This window comes from Cnephaeus nilssonii (genome assembly GCF_951640355.1).
Source record: "Cnephaeus nilssonii genome assembly, chromosome: 6".
Lineage (NCBI taxonomy): Eukaryota > Metazoa > Chordata > Mammalia > Chiroptera > Vespertilionidae > Cnephaeus > Cnephaeus nilssonii.
In genome coordinates, this window is record NC_137077.1 from 61,622,318 (window position 1) to 61,647,129 (window position 24,812).

General features: G+C 44.2%; 1 protein-coding gene across 1 annotated transcript in view; it reads left to right on the forward strand.

The window, feature by feature from the left end:
- Nucleotides 1-24,812, forward strand: part of HELB (DNA helicase B) — a 44,805-nt gene that overhangs the window by 15,132 nt on the left and 4,861 nt on the right. Inside the window, 7 exon segments of the mRNA XM_079775191.1 lie at nt 529-761; nt 3,785-3,939; nt 10,157-10,238; nt 10,866-10,925; nt 12,086-12,296; nt 13,943-14,086; nt 21,777-22,256. Coding sequence (XP_079631317.1) covers nt 529-761; nt 3,785-3,939; nt 10,157-10,238; nt 10,866-10,925; nt 12,086-12,296; nt 13,943-14,086; nt 21,777-22,256 — 1,365 coding nt within the window.

The window sequence follows — 24,812 nt, forward strand, 5'->3', positions numbered from 1 at the left end:
GAAGGCTTGAGCATTCTCCCATCTTTCACCTAGAAAGTAGTTTTTCTTATCTCCATGGTTGATTGGTTTGTTTAAAGTAAAAAGATTTTTAATAGAGAAAAATACCATCATTACATTACTAGAATTTATCTGTTAGCACATGCATTTAGTTTGTTTATTTTGTATTTTATCTGTTTATTTTATTCATTTGAGGCCATAGCTTCTTTCATGTTTAATAAGACATTGAGCACGATTGACTAAATAACAGCTATCTCAGGCCTGTTTTTTTCTTCACATGTTGGCCAAAATATATGTCTTTACACAGTTAGCCTGTGGTTATAGGTAGGAAAGAAGTTGGACTCAGATTTTACCTTGTTGAGTTATTGCTATTTTTATCTTATATTGTTTAATCTGAATGGTATTTTTGTGTGTGAGATATTTTTAAAATCTTAATGTTCTCAAGTCATTTTAAACAAAGATTTTGGGGGAAGGGCTTTTTTTTAAATTTAAGTTAGAGTAAGTCTTTATAATTATGGCATATATCAGTAGGGCGAAATAAAAATAATTCCTAAATTTCAAGACCACAGTTACCTAAAACCTGTATCTATCCCCCCCCCCCCCCCCCCCCCTGCCCTTTTAGGTGATATTAGACAGTTACCCAGCATTGAGCCTGGCAACTTACTGCAAGATCTTTTTGATACTCTGAAGTCAAGGAATTGTGCTATCGAACTAAAGACAAACCACAGAACAGAATCTGAGCTAATTGTGGACAATGCTACAAGGTATAATATAACTAACACTTTCTTGTGTTAGAAATAAAAGGTTAAAAAATACGTATTAGCTTTTTTTTTTTTTTGTTAATCCTCACCCAAGGATATTTTTTCCATTTATTTTTAGAGAGAGTGGAAGGGAGGGGGAGAGAGAGAAAGAAACATCAATGTGAGAGAGACACATTGATTGGTTGGTTGCCTCCCACACAGGGATCAAGTCTGCAACTGAGGTACCTGCCCTTGACCGGAATCAAACCCAGGACCCTTCAGTCTGTGGGCCGATGCCCAAACCAGTTAGGGCCATATTAGCTTTTGAATTACTGACAGTACATTTATTATGCCCTTTTAGCAAACCTATCCTATCCTTCAGATATATACATATACCTTTCCCCCCATAATTAGAAAAACAAAGGTAGTATTTTTCATTACTGGCCCAGTGTAATGTGGATTAAAGTTACATCAGTCTTGCCCTGGACAGTCTTTCTCAGTGGTTAGAGCATTGGCCTGTGGACTATAAGGTCTTGGGTTCAATGCTGGTTAAGGGCATATACCTCAGTTGCAGGTTTAATCCTCAGCCCCAGAAGGGGTGCTAGCGGGAGGCAACCAATTAATGTGTCTCAAGCATGTCATTGTTTCTCTCTCTCTCCTCTCCCTCTCCCCCCTCCTGTCCTTTCCACTCTCTCTAATAATCAATGGAAAAAAATATCTTCATTCCTCGGGTGAGAATTAAAAACAAAAAGTTACATCAGTCTTAGTGACTAGAATGAGCCCAAGGGGAACAGGGACTTAGAAACAAGTTCATTAGAGTTCAAGGGAAAATTTGGGAAAAGATTTCCCATAATGTTTTGCAAGAGACCTCAAAGCAAAATAAATGAATATGGCATTTTACTCCTTCTTGAATTTTGGTGGCATCCATGGCATATTCCTCTCCTTAAAGTAGAAAAGAACACTTATTTTCTCATAGTCTAACAAGTGTTTAGAGTGATCTTCTGTAGTAGATGATATGGGAACTCAGATCGCTAAGAGATGGTTTTATTCATGGGCCAAAATTTATTTTTGTTTTGACGCTCTTTTATAAGGTGTTGTTTTTATTGCTTGAACATTTCCTTGGTTAGGGTGCAGCAGAAACTAGAATATTAAAACCTACTTTCTCCATACCCCTGTCTACCCTGGGTTGGATAGTGGGAGTAGAGGAAGAATTGATAGGAAAAGGGTAGATGATGTAGGTTTATATTAAAACACTAGAGGCCCAGTGCATGAAATTTGTGCACTCGGGGGGGGGGGGGGCTGGTCACTCAGCCTGGCCTGCGCCCTCTCGCAGTCCGGGAGCCCTTGGGGGATGTCCAACTGATGGCTTAAGCCTGCTCCCTCCGGGGAGCGGGAAGCCGGCCTAAGCCGTCAGTTGGACATCCTTAGCACTGCTGCGGAGGTGGGAGAGGCTCCCGCCACCACCGCTACACTTGCCAGCCATGAGCCCAGCTTCTGGCTGAGCGTGGGAGCGCACTGACCACCAGGGGACAGCTCCTGCGTTGAGCGTCTGCCCCTGGTGGTCAGTGCGCATAATAGTGACCAGTCATTCTGCCATTTGGTTAATTTGCATATAAGCCTTTTATTATATAGGATTTTGAAAAATATGCAATTGGATGTGTTATATTCGTTTTTAAAAATATATATTTTTATTGATTTCAGAGAGGAAGGGAGAGGGATAGAGAGATAGAAACATAAATGATGACAGAGAATCATTGACCAGCTGTCTCCTGCATGCCCCCTACTGGGGATCGAGCCCTCAACCTGTGCATGTTAACTGGATTGAACCTGGGACCTTTCAGTCTGCAGGCCAACACCCTATCCACTGAGCCAAACTGGTTAGGGAGGATGTATAATATTCTTTTCCTATAACATTTCTGCTCATTTTGGGGATGTTGGTTGATGATTGGTCATTTTAAAGTCTAAAAAATCTTATGAGAATCTAAAATACATTAGATTTCAACTCAGTTTTATCTGAAATTTAGGAATGCCTTTTATTAACCCCTTTAATACATTTGCGCTGAGCTGTGCTCCTTTTTTGTAATCATCATCAAATATTTATAATCCCAGTGATACCAGATAGAAATATATTGAGATAGAAATATATTACATGTCCCGGGTCAGAGGCAAAATAGGAAATTCATGGTGATTTTCAATCCCCCAGAAATCAAATCTGGGATATTTCCAGCAGGGCCAGTCTTCTTCCCTCTGCTTTCTTCCTCCCAACTCTGTTGGGCAGGTTGAAGATGACGCAGTAGGGTACCTTTGCCTTTGATAGCCAGGCTGGTGTTAAGGTCATCAGGGAGTCAGTAATCTTCCAAATAACCAAGGGAAGACTCTATGATGTCAAGGCACCTTCCCCTTTCTCTGTTTTCTGATATAATTTGCTGGTCTTGGGAAATATAAGAACTAAAAAGGGATGGGGATGGAATAGAAGGAAAGAGAAGATGTGGATACTTGGTTCAACTGGGAAAATGAGGCCACTCATATATGATATACACAGAAGAAAGGGGAAAAGAAAGAGTAAATGTCAGGATAAGACTCCAAAGAGTCCGAGCTAATTCAAATAGACAAGGATATGGAGCCAAATGGGCCCAAGTGGGCTGCCTAGCTCCCTTGCTTCCTAGCTCTGAGGCCCTGGGCAACCCACTGCAGCTGACTAAGTCTCATGTTGCTCACGTGGGAAATGAGGCTGTACCTACCTTGGGTGGTTCTTTTGGAGAAAAGTAGATCAAGTTCTCAGAATGGCGCTTAGTAAACTCCCTGACAATTTTTTCTAATGCTTTTAATTTGCTAGGGGTAGGGTCTGATTGCTAAATGTAACATTATGGTCTTGCCAGTTCTATTTTAAAATTCATTTACTATTTATAACAGGTATATGAGTAGCCTGTTTACCCTATTTATCTATTAGCAAATATTAATTATTGTAATGACATTATCTCTGGTTATATATAAAGGTACATTTTTGGATATTAAGGTTCTTGGTGTACCATTTTACCTGTTTTTAGAATCTCAAAACGCCAATTTCCAAAATTTGATGCGGAACTGAGTATCTCAGGTGATCCAACAATCCCTGTCTCAGTACAAGATAAAACGTTTATTTTTGTGAGACTCCCAGAAGAGAATGCCAGTTCTCAGTCATCGAAAAGTAATCACCACTCTTGTAAGTATAAACTGGGTATGTAGGGTTACATGCTTCAGTATTGTAATATAGATATTAAAGGACTAGTTAGAATGTTATTTGATGGTAAAGATAAGTATTGCTGGTGAAAAAAAATCAGGCACTGAAAAGAAAGGAATTTATTAATCATCAAAAGCATATTACCCTAGAATTTTGTAAAGAAGTTGTTGTCACATACATACTAAGAGCTCAATAAATATTTAATGAGAGGATAAATGGATGTAGATGATTAGTTTAAAATAAAATAAAATAAAATAAAGCTCCAGTAATCCAAGTTTATTCAGGTGAAGGCATGTCTTTTTTTTTTTTTTTTAAATCTTTATTATTGAAAGTATTGCCCCATTGACCCCCTCTATCCCACCTCCGGCCTCTCCCCCACCACCCCCATCCCGCCCCAAGCCCTCACCACCCCATGATAAAGCATGTCTTAATGAAGTTTTTCTTCTGTAGCAATTGGAAAAGTAAATGCATTTGTTATTTTCATATATTTGTGAAACAAAAGTAATGGCTGTCGGCTTTTGCCAAGTTGAGTCCTAATATTTCTGTCCTATTTCTTACTAAATGGACAAGCATCACTTCTAATTACGGGCATTAGGAAGACACTATGACAGGGTCGAGGAAGAGCATGGGATAGGAAATCTTCACCCTTATTTATGTATATGGTCCATGTCACATCACTTAGTGGTTTGTAAAATGGGAATCATGGAGACAGGGCCTGTGTAGCTATTGTGAGGGTTGAGGCATTCATCAGTTTTGAGGCACTACATAAATTTTATTTATTTATTTTTTTGTGAACAATAGGTATTAATTTATTCCAAATGAACCATTTAAATAGATTAAACCTTTTGATCTTTATTTCTATTATAAACTTACTTAGAAAACTGTTTGTAGTAGTATAATGGCTTATTCAAAATTGAATTAGTGAAGATTTAAATGATTGTTATTGAGGATTTATTATAGTTGGCACAGTTCTTGAAGGATATCCTTCCTACTTAGCTACTTTCACTCTGTGTGTGACATTAAGTGACATAGAACTTTACCTTTAAGGCTTTCTTCCTTTGTGTGTGTCACCATGTGTTACAATATCCTGTTTTCTTTTTAATACATGCCTTTTGGATTTTTTTTTTTTTACTATAGAAATAATTTATAACTTAAAAAGTCAAATGATACCAAAGTATTTGAAGTAAAAATTAATATTTCCCAGTAATCTTCCTTTTGCCTCTTCCCTCAAGACAACCCCATAAAGGTCACATATAAGGTAAGGGCTTGGTGTTTATCTTTTAAAACATCATATCCAAAAACAACATATATTACTTATTTTAGTTTTACATAAATTGGATTATAAGTTGCACACTGTTTTGTGATTTTTTTAAATTAAATATATTATGAATAATGAATAGATAGTATTTATTGTCACAACAGCTTAGTTAATATAGGTACTAGTACAGATGAAGAAAATGAGATATAGATGGTTAAGTAACTTGGCCTCTTTGCCACTCCATTTAGATCTACCTAAAATATGGTTAGTTTATTTTTGGCACCCATTCTTTATACTAATGAAAATGTACTTTAAAAAATTGTCTGTTTCAGAATGGTAGCAAAACTTAACTGATGTTGTTTTTCTATCTTTATTACAAACTTCAGCTGGAAAATTAGTCTTCTCTTTAAGAGAATTGAATAAATACTCCTTAGAGAGGCATACAGAGCTTTTTCATTAATAATTAATTAGGTTGTTGAGTAAATTATTCCCATTATTGCAGAGTACAAAGACCTAAGACAGGCTTTATAGCTGGGTTAGAATTTTACAGGTGCTAAAATGTGAGCCAAACACATATCTTAGAACCAATGAAATACAATGTGCATATTGATCTGTGAGATGTAGAGAGAGTGAAGTAAGTGAGGAGCAAAGCAGCATGATCCTGTATGTGTAGAAGAGAACTGTACTCTGTGAGACCTTGGGAACTCCTGTTTTGGAAGACCAGGGTTGGCCGGGGTGAGCTGAGTATCGGCTACTTTTTAGTGATCATCCCCCTCCATCTGAAAAATGAAGTGTCAGCTCGAAGCAGGGCCTCCCAAGGCCTGATTTCTTCATTCTCCTGTGGTTCACCTGCTGAGGGAAAGGCAGACAAGCTGGAGCATTCTTACTCAAATTGTTACATCTCTCTCATGAGAAATGTTTGTTTTGTAATATGGCTAAGAGAGCTTAGAGGAAGCCTGCTTCTCAGTGCTCTGAGGAAGGACAAGTTGTAAGTGGATGTTGTCACTGTCAGTGATCCTACTCCAATTTCCATTGGGAAAAGTACCTTTGCTTCCAAAAACCTCCGTTTCACATTCATAACAAGGATGTAATCAGTGGTGGTGATAGTCGAACTATTTACTAGCTGGTAGGGTATAGTCACTCTGGGAATGGGTGCCCCTGCCGTGCCAGGGTTAATCTTTTAGTTGCTGAATCACGGGGAGGCGTGGCAGTGCTGGGGGAGGAAAGACCTGATTGGAGTGGGGATGGGGCATTATGGAGTTTTGTCTTCCAGCCATTTTATCCCAATACTAGTGTCCTGGTGCATGGATCCGTGCACATTAAAAGGAAATGAATTAGAAGAAATCCTCTCTAATAAAATGGTAATATGCAAATTAACCATCACTCCGCTACATAAGCCATGCCCACCAGCCAAGCCACACCCACCAGCCAATCAGGGCGAGTATGCAAATTAACCCCAATCCAAGATGGCTACAGCCACAGAGAGCAAGGTTTCCCAGGTAACAGAGGAAGCCAAGCTTTCCATAGCCATTGCAGGCCTAAGCCTCCACTCAAGCTACAAAGTTTCAATTATAGAAGGTAAACAAATTCAAACAAATGGCGGCAGAATGGAGCTTGAGAGAGCAGGCCAGGGTTGCCGGCGGCAACAGGGGAAGCAAAGCTTTCCGAACGCCCTGGCCGGGCTCACCCGCTTAAGGCTACAAAGTTTCAATTGTAGAAGGTGAATTAACTGCCACAGAAATGGCTGCCGCCCCAGAAATGGCTGCCGCCCCAGGCTACAAAGTTTCAATTGTAGAAGGAAAATAAATTCCAGATACCAGGGCCTCTGCTTGGGTTGCCAGGGGGCGTGGCCTGCCTGCAAACCACCACAGGCCCCTTGCTCAGGCTGCCCCACACCCCAAGGGAACCCCCACCCTTATCTGTGACACCCTTCAGGGCAAACCAGCTGGCCCCCACCCGTGCACCAGGCCTCTATCCTATCTAATAAAAGAGTAATATACAGATTGATCATCACTGCAACACACAATATAGCTGCCCCCATGTGGTCAAAGATCCTGCCCCCATGTGGACACAAGATGGCCACCACAAGATGGCCAGCAGGAGAGGGCAGTTGGGAGGCACCCGGCCTGCAAGGGAGGGCAGTTGTGAGGGACCAGGCCTGCAAGGGAGGGCAGTTGAGAGGGACCAGGCTTGCAAGGGAGGGCAGTTGGAGGTGATCAACCCTGCAGGAGAGGGCAGTTAGGGGTGACCAGGCTGGAAAGGAGGGAAGTTGGGGGCAAACAGGCTGGCAGGGGAGCAGTTAAGCATCAACCAGGCTGGCAGCGGAGTGGTTAGGGGGTGATCAGGCTGGCAGGCAGAAGTGGTTAGGGGCAATCAGGAAGGCAGGCAGGCAAGCAGTTGAGAGCCAGCAGTCCTGGATTGTGAGAGGGATGTCCGACTGCCCGTTTAGGCCCGATCCTGGTGGGATCGGGCCTAAACGGGCAGTCGGACATCCCTCCAGGAGTCCCAGATTGGAGAGGGTACAGGCTGGGCTGAGGGACAACCACCCGCCGTGCACGAATTTCGTCCACCGGGCTTCTAGTCTATATATATAAAAAGGCAATGACGACTGAAACGACCATTCGATTGGTCACCATGTGGTGCTAGCATAGATGCATAGACACAGGTAAAGTCTATGAGTGAACTAAGAATGAACAACCAAATGCTTGCCTTCACAGAGCTCGCACTGTAAGAAGGTTAAGTCAGGGATGAGAATTCAAATTTGCCACCAGCACAGACCTGAGGTGCCGCTTCTCAGAGTGGCCAGAGATACACCTGGTAGTGGACTGGGATGTGACTGAAGGGCTGGTGCCGTCATGAAGGTGGGGCTGTTCTGGATTTTCCAGAGGAGCCAATGGCTGCCTAGGAGGCAGAGCTTTTGATGCTGACTGGCATAGAAACTGACCAATCAAAACCTAATCTGGGTGAACTGCAAAGGCAGAACCTAAGGTGGGGGCTGAGGAGGGGTTTTAAGGGCAACAGCTGTTTGGTGTAAGGTGTAAGAAAGCGGTTCAATTTTTTAATAACCGATTTGGCAGTATGGTGCATATGGCTGGCTATCAGTCCAGATATAGGGGTTATGTATTTTTGTCTGCCAAGAACATCTCCTCCTTCTGAAAAAGGCTTTCCCTCCCATTTAAGCAATCCTGTCCTATATAATATATCTATATTACTAAAAGGGTAATATGCTAATTAGACTGGGTCAACCGGCCATCTTCCAGACATCTGACTTCCTTCCGGACAAAGCCATAGTGGTGGGGGCCGAGGCAGAGGCAGTTAGGAGCAATCAGGCCAGCAGGGGAGAGCAGTTAGGGGCGAGATCAGGCTGGCAGGGGGTTAGGGGTGATCAGGCCGGCAGGGGAGGGCAGTTGGGGGCAAGATCAGGTCAGCAGGGGAGGGCCATTGGGGGCGACCAGGCCAGTAGGGGAGGGCAGTTGGGGGCGACCAGGTTGGCAGGGGAGGGCGGTTGGGGGCATTAGGCAGGCAGGCAGGTGAGTGGTTAGGAACCAGTGGTCCTGGATTGTGAGAGGGCAATCGGACATCCTCCGAGGGGTCCCGAATTGGAGAGGGTGCAGGCCGGGCTGAGGGACACCCCTGCCCGTGCATGAATTTTGTGCATCGGGCCTCTGGTATTTTAATATTGCTATTCACGTCTTGCTGATGAAAAGAAGATAGTATTCTTCCGAGTCTCCTATCTATCTACTCCAGGACTTCTGGGAGGATCAAATGAGATGAGGCATGGGAAAACGCTTCACAAACATTTGGTTAAACTGTAAAATGTTTGCACCTGGCAATAAAGCAAGTCTGTTTCCTGGGCTGAAGAAATTCCAAGGATGCTAGTCGCTAGGGAGAGGAAGCTGGGCATTGCTATATGACATCATTCCCCAGCACCCACAGCCACTGTTTCTGGGCTGCACTGGGCTGTGGGCTGCGTTTTGCGCCATGAGGTTTTGGCAGCGTTGGCTGCAATGTAGTGAGGTGTCGCTCCGGGGTGGTGGTGGGCATGTGTCCCACTTGGGGGAAGCCGAGTGTTGGTTTGTTGGTGCCAGGTCTGTGGTGCCATTTATTTTTAAGTGGCCAGTGCACATCATGGCAGCTCCTGCGTTGAGCGTCTGCCCCCTGGTGGTCAGTGCACATCATAGCGACCGGTCAGACGGATGGACACTTAGCCTTCTATATATATAGATTTTATGCTGGTATGTATTCACTAAATATCAGCCTTGGACATAATATATGCCTCATATGAGTGTTATGAAGATGAAATTTAAATGTAATATGCAGAGCTGTTCTCAAATTTTAACTCACTACCACTAGTACTACCAGAGCTTAAAACAGAAAGAAGTCTTGCATTAGTAATTCTGTTCCATATTTTGTCCTCTTGTTCATATTTTATTTATTTATTTAAAATGTTTTACTAATTTAAGAGAGAGGAGGGGAGAGGGAGAGACAGAAACATCAATGATGAGAGAGAATCATCACTTGGCTGCCTCCCACATGCCGCCTACTGGGGATCGAGCCCACAATGTTGGCCTGTGCTGTGACTGAGAATCACACCGTGACCTCCTGGTTCATGGGTTGATGCTCAACCATGAGCCACACCAGCCGGGCCTCTTGTTCACATTTTAAATTCAGCATTCACAAATCATCAATGAATATACAGTTATTTTATTACAAACTAAGAGCTGGCTTGTGGCTGACCTCTCTGTTGAGGACAGGGTGTCTGTCTCCACGCTCTTCTATTGCTCTGGCTGATGCAGGGAATGAGGTTGATGTTCCTGCGGTGAACTTGTATTCTGTTTGGTGAGATGTTTTCCTGCACCCTTAGCAGCAGTGCTGAATTCGTTTCTTCAGTGTTGTAATTTGGTGCTTTTCCATGTTAACTGTTTTCTCTTGAATTGTCAGATTTATATTCTGCTGTTAAAACTTTACTCAAAGAAGAGGACCTACAGTGTGCAGAAACATCACAGTTTATTGCATTTAGAAGGTAAAACATTTGCAATATTTTAATGTCTTTAGCTTTTACATCTTCTTATTAATATAGATACTGTGTGGATGAGAGTCTCTCTTTTTTTTTTAATCCTCTCTGAGGATATGTTTTTATTGACTTTAGAGAGAGAGGAAGGGAGAGGGAGAAAGAGAGAAATCTTGATGTGAGAGAGAAACATTGGTGTGTTGCCTCCCATACCTGCACCCTGACTAGTGATCTAACTGGCAACCTAGGTATGTGCCCTGACCGGGAATCAAACCATCGACCTTTTTGTGTATGGGATGAATGCTCCACCCAACTGAGCCACACCAGCCAGGGCAGAATAAGAGTTTCTTCTAGTTCATCACTGTTAATTCTCTCTCTTATTTTGAGGTATTTCTTTGTTAGACATGCAGAGGGCATTTTCTAAGCAGGGCTCTATTTACCAAATATTATGTTTGGAAATTCACAGGATCTTTGACTGGGGCAAAGGTTTATTATGTTAAGATCAAATTTACAAAATACTTTTTCCTGGAGAAAGTCCTGGAGACTTTTATTAGAATCCAGTATGTCATATTGTTGGTAATAGAAACAAGCACAAAACAGATACCGTTCAGGTGACCCTTGCATTTTCATGTGTTTCAGGCAAGACTGTGATGTCATCAATGACTGCTGTTGCAAGCACTACACAGGCCTCCTACACAAGTGAGCACCAAAGAGCGGAAACTTTGGGCGTGGTCCTTCCTTGATTCTCTGTTCTTTTGTTTGTTTTGACATTGATCACTGTAGCCACATATTTAAACATTGTTTTTTTTGTTTTGTTTTTTTCATTTGTGAAGTAAGGTGGTCTCTTCAATTAAATATCATATATACCCTTAGAAATTGACTTTTTGGTAACCAATGTAGTAAAAAAAAATAAGGAGTCAAATTTTCCTTGTGGTTTCTAGGTTGGCAAGCTCCACCTTCTCCAAGAGGAGCGTCGAGAATTCAGGAGAATTTTTCAAATTCTAATATGTGCGTAGTGTGTCCAAGAACTGTAGCAATAGGCTGCATGCAGAGAGCACCTTAGTGAACATCCATCAGAGAAATATGAGTGGAGAAAAGCCATGCTATTAACACAGGAAAAATTAACTCGTATCTATTACATTTATCAACACCTTCCATCTATTAAGTGCAGAAAACCCATAGATGTGTTAGTTGAGGGAATACACACACACAAAAAGCACATTAGATAACCTACGAAAGGGTTAACAAGCACGAGATTGGGGTCATGTACGTGGGTCCCAGTGACTATGATCTTGGGCAGGTGATTTCCCCTTTCCAGCTATGTGAAAGAGGATACTTACACAGGATTTCCTCATAGAGTTGTAGTAAGGTTAAATGAAATAATATGCCTAAAGCACTTATTGCGGGAACTCGTATATTGCCAGCATTTATTAAATTTGCTGCTATTATTTTAATATGTTATAATTATTATCATAGAACTATGTATAAGTGCTGTAAGACCTGAAATAGGGTACTGATAGGAGTAACTGCAGAGGAGAGGATGAACTTAAAAGGTAGAATCAGTAAGATATTTGATAACTTTTTGAATATAGAGAGAAAGAGACATCAGCATTTATGCCAAGATTTTTAACAAAAATTTGGCTGGGCAGTGGTCTTGAGTTTGAGGTAGTGCAGAAAGTGTAGGTAATCAGACCACACCTGTGGGAGTCTGATTTCTTGTTGAACTTTGGAGATTAAAAGTGGAATAAAGAAAGTATGGAAATTATTTTGCGCATCAGATTGGATCAGAGTAGGAGTTAATGCTTAAACATAATGAAATTAAGGTTTTCCAAACTTAATATTGTCATTTTCTAACACAGAGACCATAAGAATAGACTTATATTTGGAGTTGGCCATAAAATTTGTTGTACCAGGAATGCATATCTCACGGATTTACTGCCTGAAAATAACTTCAACAGTCAGAAAAGTAATGAACTAGAAGATGGTATGCCTCCTGGTGTTGCTAAAAATAAGCATAACTTTGAAAGTGGTATTCGACTCTGCAATGGAGAAATATTTTTCATAAGACAGGTAAGTGATAATAGAAAAATAGTACCTTTTTACCTGTTAGAGGCAGATTTTTTTTTTATTGCTCTATGATTGAATCAGAATCCAGTCATATTAGAGTTGACATTCTTCTTCCATAATTTTTTGTCAAGGATTTTTGCATCCATGTTTGAAGAATATTAGTTTGTGGTTTTCTAGTAATGTCTTGTCTGATTTGGTGTCAGAGTGATGCTGGCTTTATACAATGAAGGCTTTCATATATCTATATCTATGTATGTATGTAGGTATGTATGTATGTATCTATATCTATCTATCATCTATCTGTCTGTCTATCTATCTATCTATCTACCTACCTACCTACCTACCTACCTACCTACCTACCTATCTATCCATCCATCCTATATAATAAAAGCCTAATATGCTAAGTGTCCGACCATTCATTTGACCGTTCAACCAGTTGCTATGACACACACTGACCACCAGGGGGCAGGTGCTCCAACTGGTAGGTTAGCTTGCTGCTGGGGTCCAGCCAATCCGGGACTGGGTGAGAATGGCTGGACATGCCCTGGAGCCCTCCCGCGGTCCCTCCCCGGCCCTGATCGTGCACCAGTGGGATCCCTTGGCCTGACCTGTGCCCTCTCGCTATCTGGGACCCCTATTGGGATGTCCACAGACTAGGCTGAGGGACCCCACTGGTGCACAAATCTGTGCACCAGGCCTCTAGTATATATATATATTTTAATCCTTATCTGAGGACATGCTTAGAGGAAGGGGGAAAGACAGAGAGAGAGAGAGAGAGAGAGAGAGAGAGACATCGATGTGAGAGGAAAACTTTGATGGGTTGCCTTCTGTAGGTACCCCAACCAGGGATGGAACCCACAACTCAGGCATGTGCCCTGACCAGAAATCGAACTGGCAAACTTTCAGTGCACAGGATGATGCCCAACCAACTGAGCCACTCTGGCCGGGCTATTATATTTTCTAGAAGACTTTGTGAAAAACATTTTTAATAAGTTTGAAGTGCTTGAGTAACAAAATCAAAGGACAAATGACATATTTTACAAAGCATAATTTCCGTGGTTGCTGCTTAACCTTTTGCACTCGGATGTCGAGTGTGACTCGACACGGTTAGCATTAGAATAAAGGAATTGAGAAAAAAGCAAGCGAGTGTAAAGGGTTAAATATAGAAACTATAAAAGTAGTCACCTTGAATTTGTTCTCATTGTAGAAACACTCTCTTAAACTTATAAGCTTATTCTTTAAAAGTAGTTTTACAAAGAGTATATGCAGATTTATATAGTTAGTACAAGAAATAAAATGTATAGACTTCAAAATAAGAAAGACAACACATATTTTTCCAGAAAGGCAAATTTAGTTATGTTTCAAGGACCAAAAATATTAATTTGTGTTTATTAAAAATATATATTTTAATAAACTGTGTGTGTGTGTGTATATATATACACACACACACACACACATATATATATATACACACACAGTTTGTGCTCAAGCATAGGTTTTAAGCCTTTTGAAATTCTTAACAATTATACTGAATACACATGCTATTTTACTCATAAGGTGTTTGTATATGATGTTCAATCCAACCATAGAATATCTTTGCAGTGTGCATATTTGAACACATACAAAATAGTTCTTTGTTTGGATGACAGGATATAACTGATGTGACTTGTGGAAAGAGAAGATATTTGACCATTGATAATATGGCTGGTTTGGAAGTAACTGTGGATTTTAAGAAACTAATGAAATTTTGTCGCATAAGACATGCATGGGCAAGAACTATTCACACTTTTCAGGTAAGAATCAGATTTATGAAGCTGTTTAAATAGCTTGCCAAGCCATAGAATCCCTTGTATTATTTTGTTCCTAATTTTTATTGCTTTTATTTTTTAAAGTAGGAAACAAAATGTACAAAAGTACAGAAAGTACTACACAAATATCAACTTTTACTCCTTTTTTCTTCAGAGTTGTCTTTCTTGAGGAGCTAAGACATGCTAGCTAAAGCTCATCCTCAGGCCTTCCCTTCCCACCAGGGATAGAGGGTCAGGACCCGCAGGACTGAGTTTGCCCTTGCGTCCATCTCCAGTGTTGCTTGGCATGGCACTGTTATTGATCTTGTCTTTATTTAAAATTTTGATATTTTGTTCATCATGGATCTTTTGCTTTTTAAAAATATTATATTAAAACTAGAGTCCCAGTGCACGAAATTTGTGCATGGGGGGGGTGGGGGGTTGTCCCTCAGCCCAGCCTGCACCCTCTCCAATCTGGGATCCCTCTCACAATCCAGGACTGCTGGCTCCCAACTGCTCACCTGCCTGCCTGCCTGATTGCCCCTAACTGCTTCTGCCTGCCAGCCTGATTGAAGCCCAACTGCTCCCCTGCTGGCCTGATTGCCCCAACTGCCCTCCCCTGCTGGCCTGGTCACCCCTAACTGCCCTCCCTTGCCAGCCTGGTCGCCCCCAACTGCCCTCCCCTGCAGGCCTGGTCTCCCCCAATTGCCCTCCCCTGCAGGCCTGGTCCCCCCCCCCCCAACTGCCCTCCCCTGCAGGCCTGGTACCCCCAACTGCCCTCCCCTGCAGGCCTGGTCACCCCTTACTGCCCTCCTGTGCTGGCCTGGTCACCCCCAACTGTCCTCCCCTGCTGGCCTGGTCGCTCCCAACTACCCTCCCCTGCAGGCCTGCTCGCCCCTAACTGCCCTCCCCTGCAGTCCTGGTTCCTCCCCCAAATGCCCTCCCCTGCAGGCCTGGTGGCCCCCAACTGCCCTCCCCTGCAGGCCTGGTCCCCCCCAAATGCCCTCCCCTGCAGGCCTGGTCCCCCCCCCGCCCCAACTGCCCTCCCCCACAGGCCTGGTTGCCCCCAACTGTCCTCCCCTGCAGGCCTGGTCGCCCCCAACTGCCCTCCCTTGCAGGCCTGGTCACTCCCAACTGCTCTCCCCTGCTGGCCTGATTGCCCACAACTGTCCCCCCCACCCCTCCCGCCGGCCATCTTGTGGCAGTCATCTTGTGCCCACATGGGGTCAGCCATCTTTGACCACATGGGAGCGGCCATCTTGTGTGTTGGAGTGATGGTCAATTTGATTACCTCTTCATTATATAGGATATTTATCTTGATTGGTGAGTTTCTTGGCACCCTCTTAAATTTTATGTCCTAGGCAAGTGCCTCACTTCTCCTATCCTTGTCCCATGCCTTCCTACCCCCATCATAAGTTGCTTCTGCTCTGATTTTGCCCATTCACACAGAAACGGTGTCATCAAGGTGTGCAAAATGGTATTCTAATGCTTATAGATTTCTGTGACTTGATTATATTTTTATGTAATCAACTATTATTGGGGTATAATTTGCGTACACGTTGTAATTATAATGTTGGATGAGTTTTGACAAGTGTATCCTCTTTCTCCACCCTTGTGAGGCAACTACTTTAAAAGAAAAATGTCGTTATTGATTTCAGAGAGCGGATGGTAAAGGGAGGGAGAGGTAGAAACTTCAGTGAGAGAAACATTGATTATCTGCCTCCTGCACAACTCCTACTGGAGATTGAGCCCACAACCCGGGCATGTGCCCTGAACCCGCAACCTCCTGGAGCATGCACCAACGCCCAACTAACGGAGCCATACAGGCTGAGGGAACTACTTTTTATTTGGGAATAATTTTAGATTTACGAAAGAGTTGGAAAGATAGCACAGAAAGTTCCCATATAACTCTTCACCCAGTCTAATCTTGGACTACATTGCAGTTAGTGCAACTTACTTTTAAGCTCTACTTTAATGCTCTAAATCCTCATAAGTTATTAGTGGCTCTGTTATTTATCTCATTGTTTTGAGCTCCCCTCTCTGAGGTTGGAATGTTGTTTTAATGATGAAATTTCATCAGCTTCCATTTTTATGCAGAAAACCTTAGGTCAGCCTATGTCCTCTACAAGTAGGCAGACATTAATTAGTGTAGGATTTTTATTTTTTAAGTGAATGGTGTCATATTTAACTTACCCCATCTCAGTTCCAAAAAGAATTTGAAATAGCTACAGAAATGCCCACAATTCAGCATGATATTTAAAAAAGATAAAGAAATGACATCAAGTGGAAAATAAAGGTAAGGATGGTGAAAGGATTCCTGCCAGGAGTAGATTGGAATGCTTATACACACACCAACCTATTTGCTTGCTAATGCAGTAGATCCTGGGACAGAAAGAAGGCACAGTGAAAAAACTGGTGAAATCCAAACAAAGTCTAGAGTTTAGTTAATAGCATTGCACCAGCAATAATTTCTTTTTGACAAATGCCAAAATTATTTAAGATGTTAACTTAAGGCAGATTTGGCCTTAAGTTCCCCCAAACAAGAAAGAAAGTCAGTTGACTGTTTCTATTGGATAAAAACAACAACCAGTTATGAAGATGTGCAGTACTAGTATTTGTGGCTGTGAGATCCTGGAGAAATTTCTTCCATGGTCTCTATACTTCTGAAAACTCATATCATTCAGTTCTAGGACATTTTTTTTTTTTTTAATAATTTCATTAAGATCTCATGTCCCGAGTTTCCTCTGTTTTGTCTTTCTAGAACCTCAGTTATGTTGGACCTCCAGAAGTGGTTATCTCAGTTTCTTATCAATCTCTCTTATTTTCCATCTCATTATCAGTTTGCTTAAGAAGGTAAACTACATATTATGGTAGAAGGTGGTGGATGCTATGGAAAAGGGGTGGGGTGCAGTTGTAATTTTATTTTATTATTATTATTTTATCCTCACCTGAGGACATGCTTAGAGGTAGAGAGGGAGGGAGGGGAAGTGGGAGGGAGGGAGGTGGGGGGAGAAAGAGAAAGAAAGAAACATCAATGTGAGAGAGAAACTTTGATTAGTTGCCTTCCCTGTGTGCCCTGACCATGAATCGATCCAGCAGTCTTGTGGTGCATAGGACAATGGTCCACCAACTGAGCCACTCTGGCTGGGCTGCAGTTGTAATTTTAAATAGGTGATCAGCATAGGCCTCATTGAGAAGGTGGCATTGGAGTATAGACTTGAAAGAGGTAAAGAAGTTAACCATGTGGGTATCTGGGAGAACATTCTAGGTAGAGGGAAGAGCCAAGGTCAAGGTCCTTAGGTGGGAGCCTGTCGGGCATATTTGAAGAATTGGAACAGCAAAGAGGCCAGTGTGGGCGTGACAGGAGATGAGGTCAGAGAAGTAATGAGGGGAAATAGAAGGATAGGTCACATCCTAGGGCCTTCTAGGAATATGTATTAGTCAGTAGAGTAGCCAAATCTGGCTCTCCACCTGTTTTTGTAAATAAAGTTTCATGGGGACAGTCACATTCATTTACGTGCTGGCTGTGACTGCTTTTACACTATACAGGAAGAGTTGAGTAGCTGCTGTAGAGACCATCTACAAAGCCTAAATATTTATTCTTTGACCCTTCACAGAAAAAGGTTTTTGGACCCAACCCTAAAGTCCATATAGATTTTCAGATTCTAAGTCTATAAAATCATGAAGGTTTAAATATTAACGGTTTGTGTCGATTCATACAAGTTTTAGAACAAATTTAGAGAATAGATGTGTGTATAATTAAGAGTAAATATACAAAGCATGCCTCCCTAAGAAGTTAATAATAGCGTTAATAATTGAAAGAAGATTTAAAGAAATGGACATGTGGCTTATACCAGGTTATTGAAGAAAAGTTAGGAGTCCTTGTCCTGCCTTCTGAGCCCACCTTTGGCAAGATGTTGTAATTTGTATCATCATTCATTCAGTGAGACACAGAATAAAGAGCAGTGAGCGAAACAGAAGTGGTCCCGCCTTCACAGAGCTCACAGTCCACTGAGGAATGCAGTTACGAAGGCGCCTCCCAGGCTGATAAGAAGTCTGTGGTGGAGGAAGTACAGGGTGCGGTGCTGGAAAGCATAGGGATGGGCAGGAAGTGAGCCCAGTGGAGGCCACGGACTGAATGCACCGGCAGAAACACAAGAGGTTCCTTGTGCCAGAGGCAGCGTGGCTCATGGGAAGGAAAGGGGAAAGAAGGAGGGAGGGGAGCCGGGCCCAGGCTGGCTCTTGAAGGGCCATATGAGCCATATTAAGAAGAGACTTTGAGATCCTGGGAGCCATTAATTTTTTTTAAAATTTATCTTTGTTGAAAGTATTACAGATGTTCTCCCCCCCTTTTCCCCCATTGACCCTCCCCTCTCCCCTCCCCCCTTCCTCAGGCCTTCACCACACTATTGTCTGTGCCCTATGGGTTATGCATATCTATAATAATAAAAGCGTAAAATGCTAATTAGATGGGACATCCTTCCGGACCTCCTTCTGGACGACCTTCCAGACGAAGCTGTGAGGGCCTCGGGCCGGGGCTGCTAGGGCCGAGCCCCTTGCACGAAGTTCGTGCATTGGGCCTCTAGTATGCTTATAAGTTCTTTGGTTAATCTCTTCCCCACACCTCACTCCCACCCCTACCTCCCCCTTTCCTCTGAGATTCCACAGTCTGTTCCATGCTTCCATGTCTCTGGATCTATTTTGTTCGTCAGTTTATTTTGTCATTAGATTCCACATGTAAGTGAGATGATGTGATACTTGTCTTTCTCTGACTGGATTATTTCGCTTAGCATAATACCCTCCAGGTCCCTCCATGCTGTCTCAAAGGGTAAGAGATCCTTCTTTTTGACTGCTGTATAGGATTCCATGGTGTAAATGTACCACAGTTTTTTTATCCACTCATCCACTGATGGTCACTTGGGCTGTTTCCAGATCTTAGCTATTGTAAATAGCGCTGTTCTGAACATAAGGGTGCATACACTCTTTCTGATTGGTGTTTTGGTTTTCTTAGGATATATTCCTAGAAGTGGGATCACTGGATCAAATGGCAGTTCCATATTTAATTTTTTGAGGAAACTCCATACCGTTTTCCATAGTGGTTACACCAATCTGCATTCCCACCAGCAGTGTACTAGGGTTCCCTTTTCTCTACAACCTCGCCAGCACCTGTCGTTTGCTGATTTGTTGATGGTAGCCATTCTGGCAGGTGTGAGGAGATACCTCATTGTTGTTTTAATTTGCATCTCTCTGATGATCAATGACTTTGAGCATTTTTTTCATATGTCTCTTGGCCATCTGTATGTCCACTTTGGAGAGGTGTCTATTTAGGTCCTTTGCCCATTTTTAAATTGGATCGTTTGTCTTCCTTTTGTTAAGTTGTATGAGCTCTTTATGTATTTTGGAAACTAACCCTTTATCAGATGTATCATTGGCAAATATGTTCTCCCATACAGTGGTATTCCTTACAAAATGAAAAGAGCCATTCATGGGTTTTTAGCAGAGTCTGATGTGATTGAATTTGCATTTTACAAGCATCACTGTAGCTGCCTTTGAGAGCAGCGGAATGTAGCAAGTGTGATACAGGGACACTGATTATGAGACTATGGAATTTTTCTCATGTTACTTAAATGATAAGTAGGAACTCAGCTAAGTTTAGGTAGACATTTACCTGTTTAGGAATACACAATGTAAAGTCCAGAGGAGCAGTGGTGTTGTGTATCTGTGGAATGTATTTAGCATTTCTCTAATCAAGTATCATTTAAGTCCGTTTCTGAGGACGAGCAGCACTGGAAGGTAGCATTTGTCAAACTTTTATCATCTGAAGAGTTAGTTCAAACTCCCAGTGTCTACGGAGATAGAAGTGCTTGTTGTATAGAAGGTTGTTTTTTTGTTTTAACTGCAGATCTGTATTTTCTATGTGCCCATCTAGTCATTTGTCTCCCCACAGTTCTCCTTTTAGCTGGGGAATGTGGGAACGTTAGGGGAGATAATGGTTCAAACCACTTCTTAGTTCATGTGGCGCAGAAAATAAAGTGGCTAAGAATAGCTACAAAATGATGCTTTTCTCAGTTACGTGGTGACATCCAGCATTTTTCTTGCCTGTACCATTCTTGGCTTGCTAAACTTTTGTTTATCTTGAAAAAAGTAATGAATGGCTCAACAAGGGAAAATACAGAAAAGTAGAACAAAAAAATGATCCATAGGCCTTTCATTTTGGAGACAGTCTAGTTATAATTTTGATAGAATTGCCTTCCTTTTTTGTGATTTATTTTGTTTTGTCACATATTTATGTTTATTTTATAGGTACTTTTTTTGATCAGAGTAATTTTATTTTGTGTTACATAGTTGTAATCATATAAAAATATATATATTCAATTTTTAAAGTTCTATTATTTTTTAAAGTATCTGATGTTTGCAAAATAGTATATCATGTAATATGTAGATACTTGATATAAATATGTATAAGTAAATATATATATACTAGAGGCCCGGTACACGAAATTCATGCATGGGGGGGTCCCTTAGCCCAGCCTGCACCCTCTCCAATCTGGGACCCCTTGAGGGATTGGGCCTAAACGGGTGGTTGGACATCCCTCTCACAATCCAGGACTGCTGGCTCCCAACCGCTCACCTGCCTCTGCCTGATTACTCCTAACCACTTCTGCCTGTCAGCCTGATCACCTCCTAACCACTCCCCTGCCAGCCTGATCAATGCCTAACTGCTCCCTGGTAGGCCCGATTGCCCCTAACTGCCCTCCCCACTGGGCCTGGTCACCCCTAACTGCCCTCCCCTGCCAGTCTCGTCGCCCCTAACTGTCCTCCCCTGCAAGCCTGGTCACCCCGCAATTGCCCTCCCCTGTAGGCCTGGCCCCCCACAACTGCCCTCCCCTGCAGGCCTGGGTCCCCCCCCGCCCCAACTGCCCTCCCCTGCAGGCCTGCCCCCTCCAACTGCCCTCCCCTGCAGGCCTGCCCCCTCCAACTGCCCTCCCCTGCAGGCCTGCCCCCTCCAACTGCCCTCCCCTGCAGGCCTGGTTCCCCCCCCCCCCAACTGCCCTCCCCTGTAGGCCTGGTCCCCCCCCCCCCAACTGCCCTCCCCTGCAGGCCTGGTCCCCCCCCAACTGCCCTCCCCTGCAGGCCTGGTCCCCCCCAACTGCCCTCCTCTGCTGGCCTGGTCACCCCCAATTGCCCTCCTCTGCTGGCCTGGTCACCCATAACTGCCCACAACTGCCCTCCCCTGCAGGTCATCTTGTGGCGGCCATCTTGTGTCCACATGGGGTTTGACCACATGGGGGCGGCCATCTTGTGTCTTGGAGTGACAGTCAATTTCCATATATTACTCTTTTATTAGATAGGATTATTAGATAGGATTCTACCACTGGATTTTTAAGATGTCTGTTTTTTGTAATATAAAGTAAGAGTGGGATAATACATTTATACATAAGCTCATACAATCATTTTAAATTATTTCATTATTTGACACTGTACATAGACTTTAAAGTTTATTTCTGGGTTTTTACAAGCCAGATGTGGATCTGTGAGACCTAAAGTTCTCAGCGTAATTAGAAAACACGAGTTCTTGGGGAATGAGGAGGCTGAGCCCCGTCCGTATGGACAGTCTTGCGGGTAGTGGTGCTTGGAGGACTTGTCTCTACCTCTGTGCGCAGTACTAAGTCTCCGATGCGTTGTTCCCTGTCAGGGGTCTGAGGAGCAGACCGTGGTCTACGCGGTGGGCAAAGCGGGCCGCCAGGACTGGCAGCACGTGTACACCGCGGTGACCCGCGGCCGCAGCAGGGTGTACGTCATTGCAGAGGAGGCTCATCTCCGGAGCGCAATTTCGAAGAACAACGTCCGCAGAAAAACTCGTTTAAAACATTTCCTGCAAGACCGGCTCTCCTCAAGCTGCGCGTCTCCGGTGGAGGGTGCATCCCCGTCCAAGGGCTCTGAGGACAGCAGACACCCCAGCACACCGCCGCCAGCATCACCGTTTCCTGCAGCCGCCCACTCGGGGACCAGCGATGTCCAGGCCTCTGAGGCTGCGTTCGCGGCCTTCGCCTGCTCTGGCGGGTGGAGAGTACCTTTCTCTGGTGAAACGAATGCAGGCGAAGATCCATCCCAACCGCGAGGGTCCAAAAGAACCTGTGCCATGGCTGATGAAAGTCCCAGTAAAGTCCTCATGGTAGGAGTGGTGTTCTCATGTGCTCAAGCGTTACCTGTCGCTCACTGCAGTTGCTGATGTGTGCCAGGGCGCCGTGTGTTTCTGTCCGTGTTGCGTTGGCTGTAGGATGTGAAACAGGCGTTTTCTCACTTCTGTTACGTCCTCTCTGCTGCCCTGCTGGTCCTGGTTGTTTCTCTCTCTGCCTGAGGCTGGCACGCAAGGCAGCCTCAGCGATGGGCTTGCAGGAGAGGCTGCTGTGTCTGCTGCACCTTCTTTCTGCAGATCTCTCTCCCCCTCCCCCCTGCTGTAGGCCTAGTCTCACCTGTCTCTCACAGCTCCATGGAAGCGGCTGGTTCCAGTCATCTTGTCAACCTGGAGGCCTCTCCCTAGGTCTTGCTCTTGACTGTTTCCCTGGCATTTCTAGTAGTTTTACACGCGGCTGCCGTTTCTGTGTTTCTTTCCCTCCCTTCCAGTGGTGCCTTATCACACCTCCCCCACCTCTGTCTCATCGCCCCACCTCTTCACTCCCCATCTTGGGTCTTGTCTTCCCTCCCTCTGATGGACACTCCTCTCCAGGGCTCGGTTCTTCTTTCCTTTGAGGACCCTTTCCACTCTCTAGGTTTCAGCTGTCACCTTTGCACTGATGATGTGTCAACCAATCGTCTCAACTGTCCACTACATTCCAGGTGTTGGGGACTCAGTGGCGAGTGACAGTCCCCCTCTCGCACTGGTGGCCCCGGGTGGCGACAAAGGCTGCGCTTCCCTGAATGCTCTTGGCACTGAAGAGGAGGGGTGAACCGGTGCCCCAGGCTGCAGCTTTGTTCCTGGGATTGACTTTCTGGGACCACAGCCCAGCATCTGACTCTTTTTTTCTGCTCTCGCCACTTCAAACAGCATTCTCCCAGTTACACAGCCGGACTCACCTTGCCTTCACCCTCTACCTCCAGTTGATAGATTTATTGCAAAATGTAGCTCTCAGGAATTACTTTCCTTCCATTAAGTCTGGGCAGTTTTAGAGCCTTATCTCATCTTCTCGGATGATGGCTGACCGGCTGCCTTCCCCCCTTGCCCCCATCCTCTTAGAACACCCTACACCTCGTTACCAAATTCACCCCCTTAGTGCTCCGCTCTTTCCTGTGTTAAGAGCCTCCAACCTAAGTTCCAGACTATCTAGCTTGGCACTTGAGACCTTGCATAGTTGGACGCCAGCTCTCAGCATCATTTTATTCCCCCCTGCCCTTTTCCTGTTAGTCCAGCCAGTCCTCATGCACTGAAAGGAGCCGAACCTACCCTCATTTCTTCCTTTCGGCTTTTGCTGTGCGACTGGGTTTGGATGCCTTATTCTCTCTGCCTGCCCTCGTTTAGCATTTGATGAAACTTTGGATCCTGTTCTAGTCACTGACCTAAATGTGGAGGGAGGAAAACAGGCCCCTCTCAGGCTTTGTTGACATTACAGTCCACCAATGGGTCATAGGCAGTAAATACAAGAGAAATAAAATGTTCAGGTCAAGAAAGATTCTGTGACGAAAATAAAGGTAATGTAGGGAATGGTGGGGGCGGGGGGAGGGCGGCAGGAGGTGCTACTTTGCCATGGGGTCAGGTAAGGCCTCACGGAGGAGAGCACAAGTGAGCTGATCAAGCAGCAGCCCTGTGAGGCTCAGAGAAGTGCCTCCAGGTGGAGGATGCAGAAGAGGCAAAGCCTGAAGGGAACGGCTTTGTTGGAAGGGAAGTGGGCCGATGTGCCAGGGGGTGAGGAAGAGAGGGTGTGTAGGTGGTGGTGCTGGAGCGATGGCGGGGCTGTGGGGGGGAGATGGGAGTGCACTGGAGCTTTAGCAGAGGTGTGACCCCTCTGTGTGCTTACAACCAGCCCGTGTGCTGCTGTGGAGAGTGACGGTGGAGAGTGAGGAGGGAGCAGGGAGGCCAGTCAGAAGGCTGTCCTAGGGAAGGTCTAGGGAAGAGCAGGGAGGGGTGAGAAGCGGAGGGATTCCGGATGCTTTCTGCAGATGGAGTCAACGCGAGCTGCTGATTGGATGTGAGGGGAAAACAAAAAGTAACCCAGGCTGGTTTCTGGTTGAGTGACGGGGCCCAGCGCCGACGGGTGTCGCGGCAGGAGGCCGGCAGCACAGCCACGCTCTCCAGCTGTAAATTTTCTTACAGGATTTGCCAGAGCGATGTGGCATTTACAAGAATCCCTAGAAATGCGGACTAGGATTGAAAGCTTCAGGGCTGATGAATTAGGAACTGTGTTTTCATGATTGTAGACTTGTAGGTGCATTGAGATGTGTTGTGTCTAAAAGGGCGAATGCAGTGACGGGCGGCCACACCCCGTGCTTTGTATTCACACCGCTGCTCCGAGCCCACCAGCGTGTGGTTCCCACAAACACCGGGCCGAGCCTCCGAGGCGACAGCTTCTGCTTTTCTGTGGGTTCACAGCTTTGGCCTTTGGAGAACATCCTAACAGAAAACGTTAACCTGATTTTTTTTCCCCTTTGTCTAGCTTCCCCCACCAAGAAAAGGGGGGAAAAACAGAAATCTCCCTTTAAATGAAAACACATGTGCAAACATTTTCAAATTTAT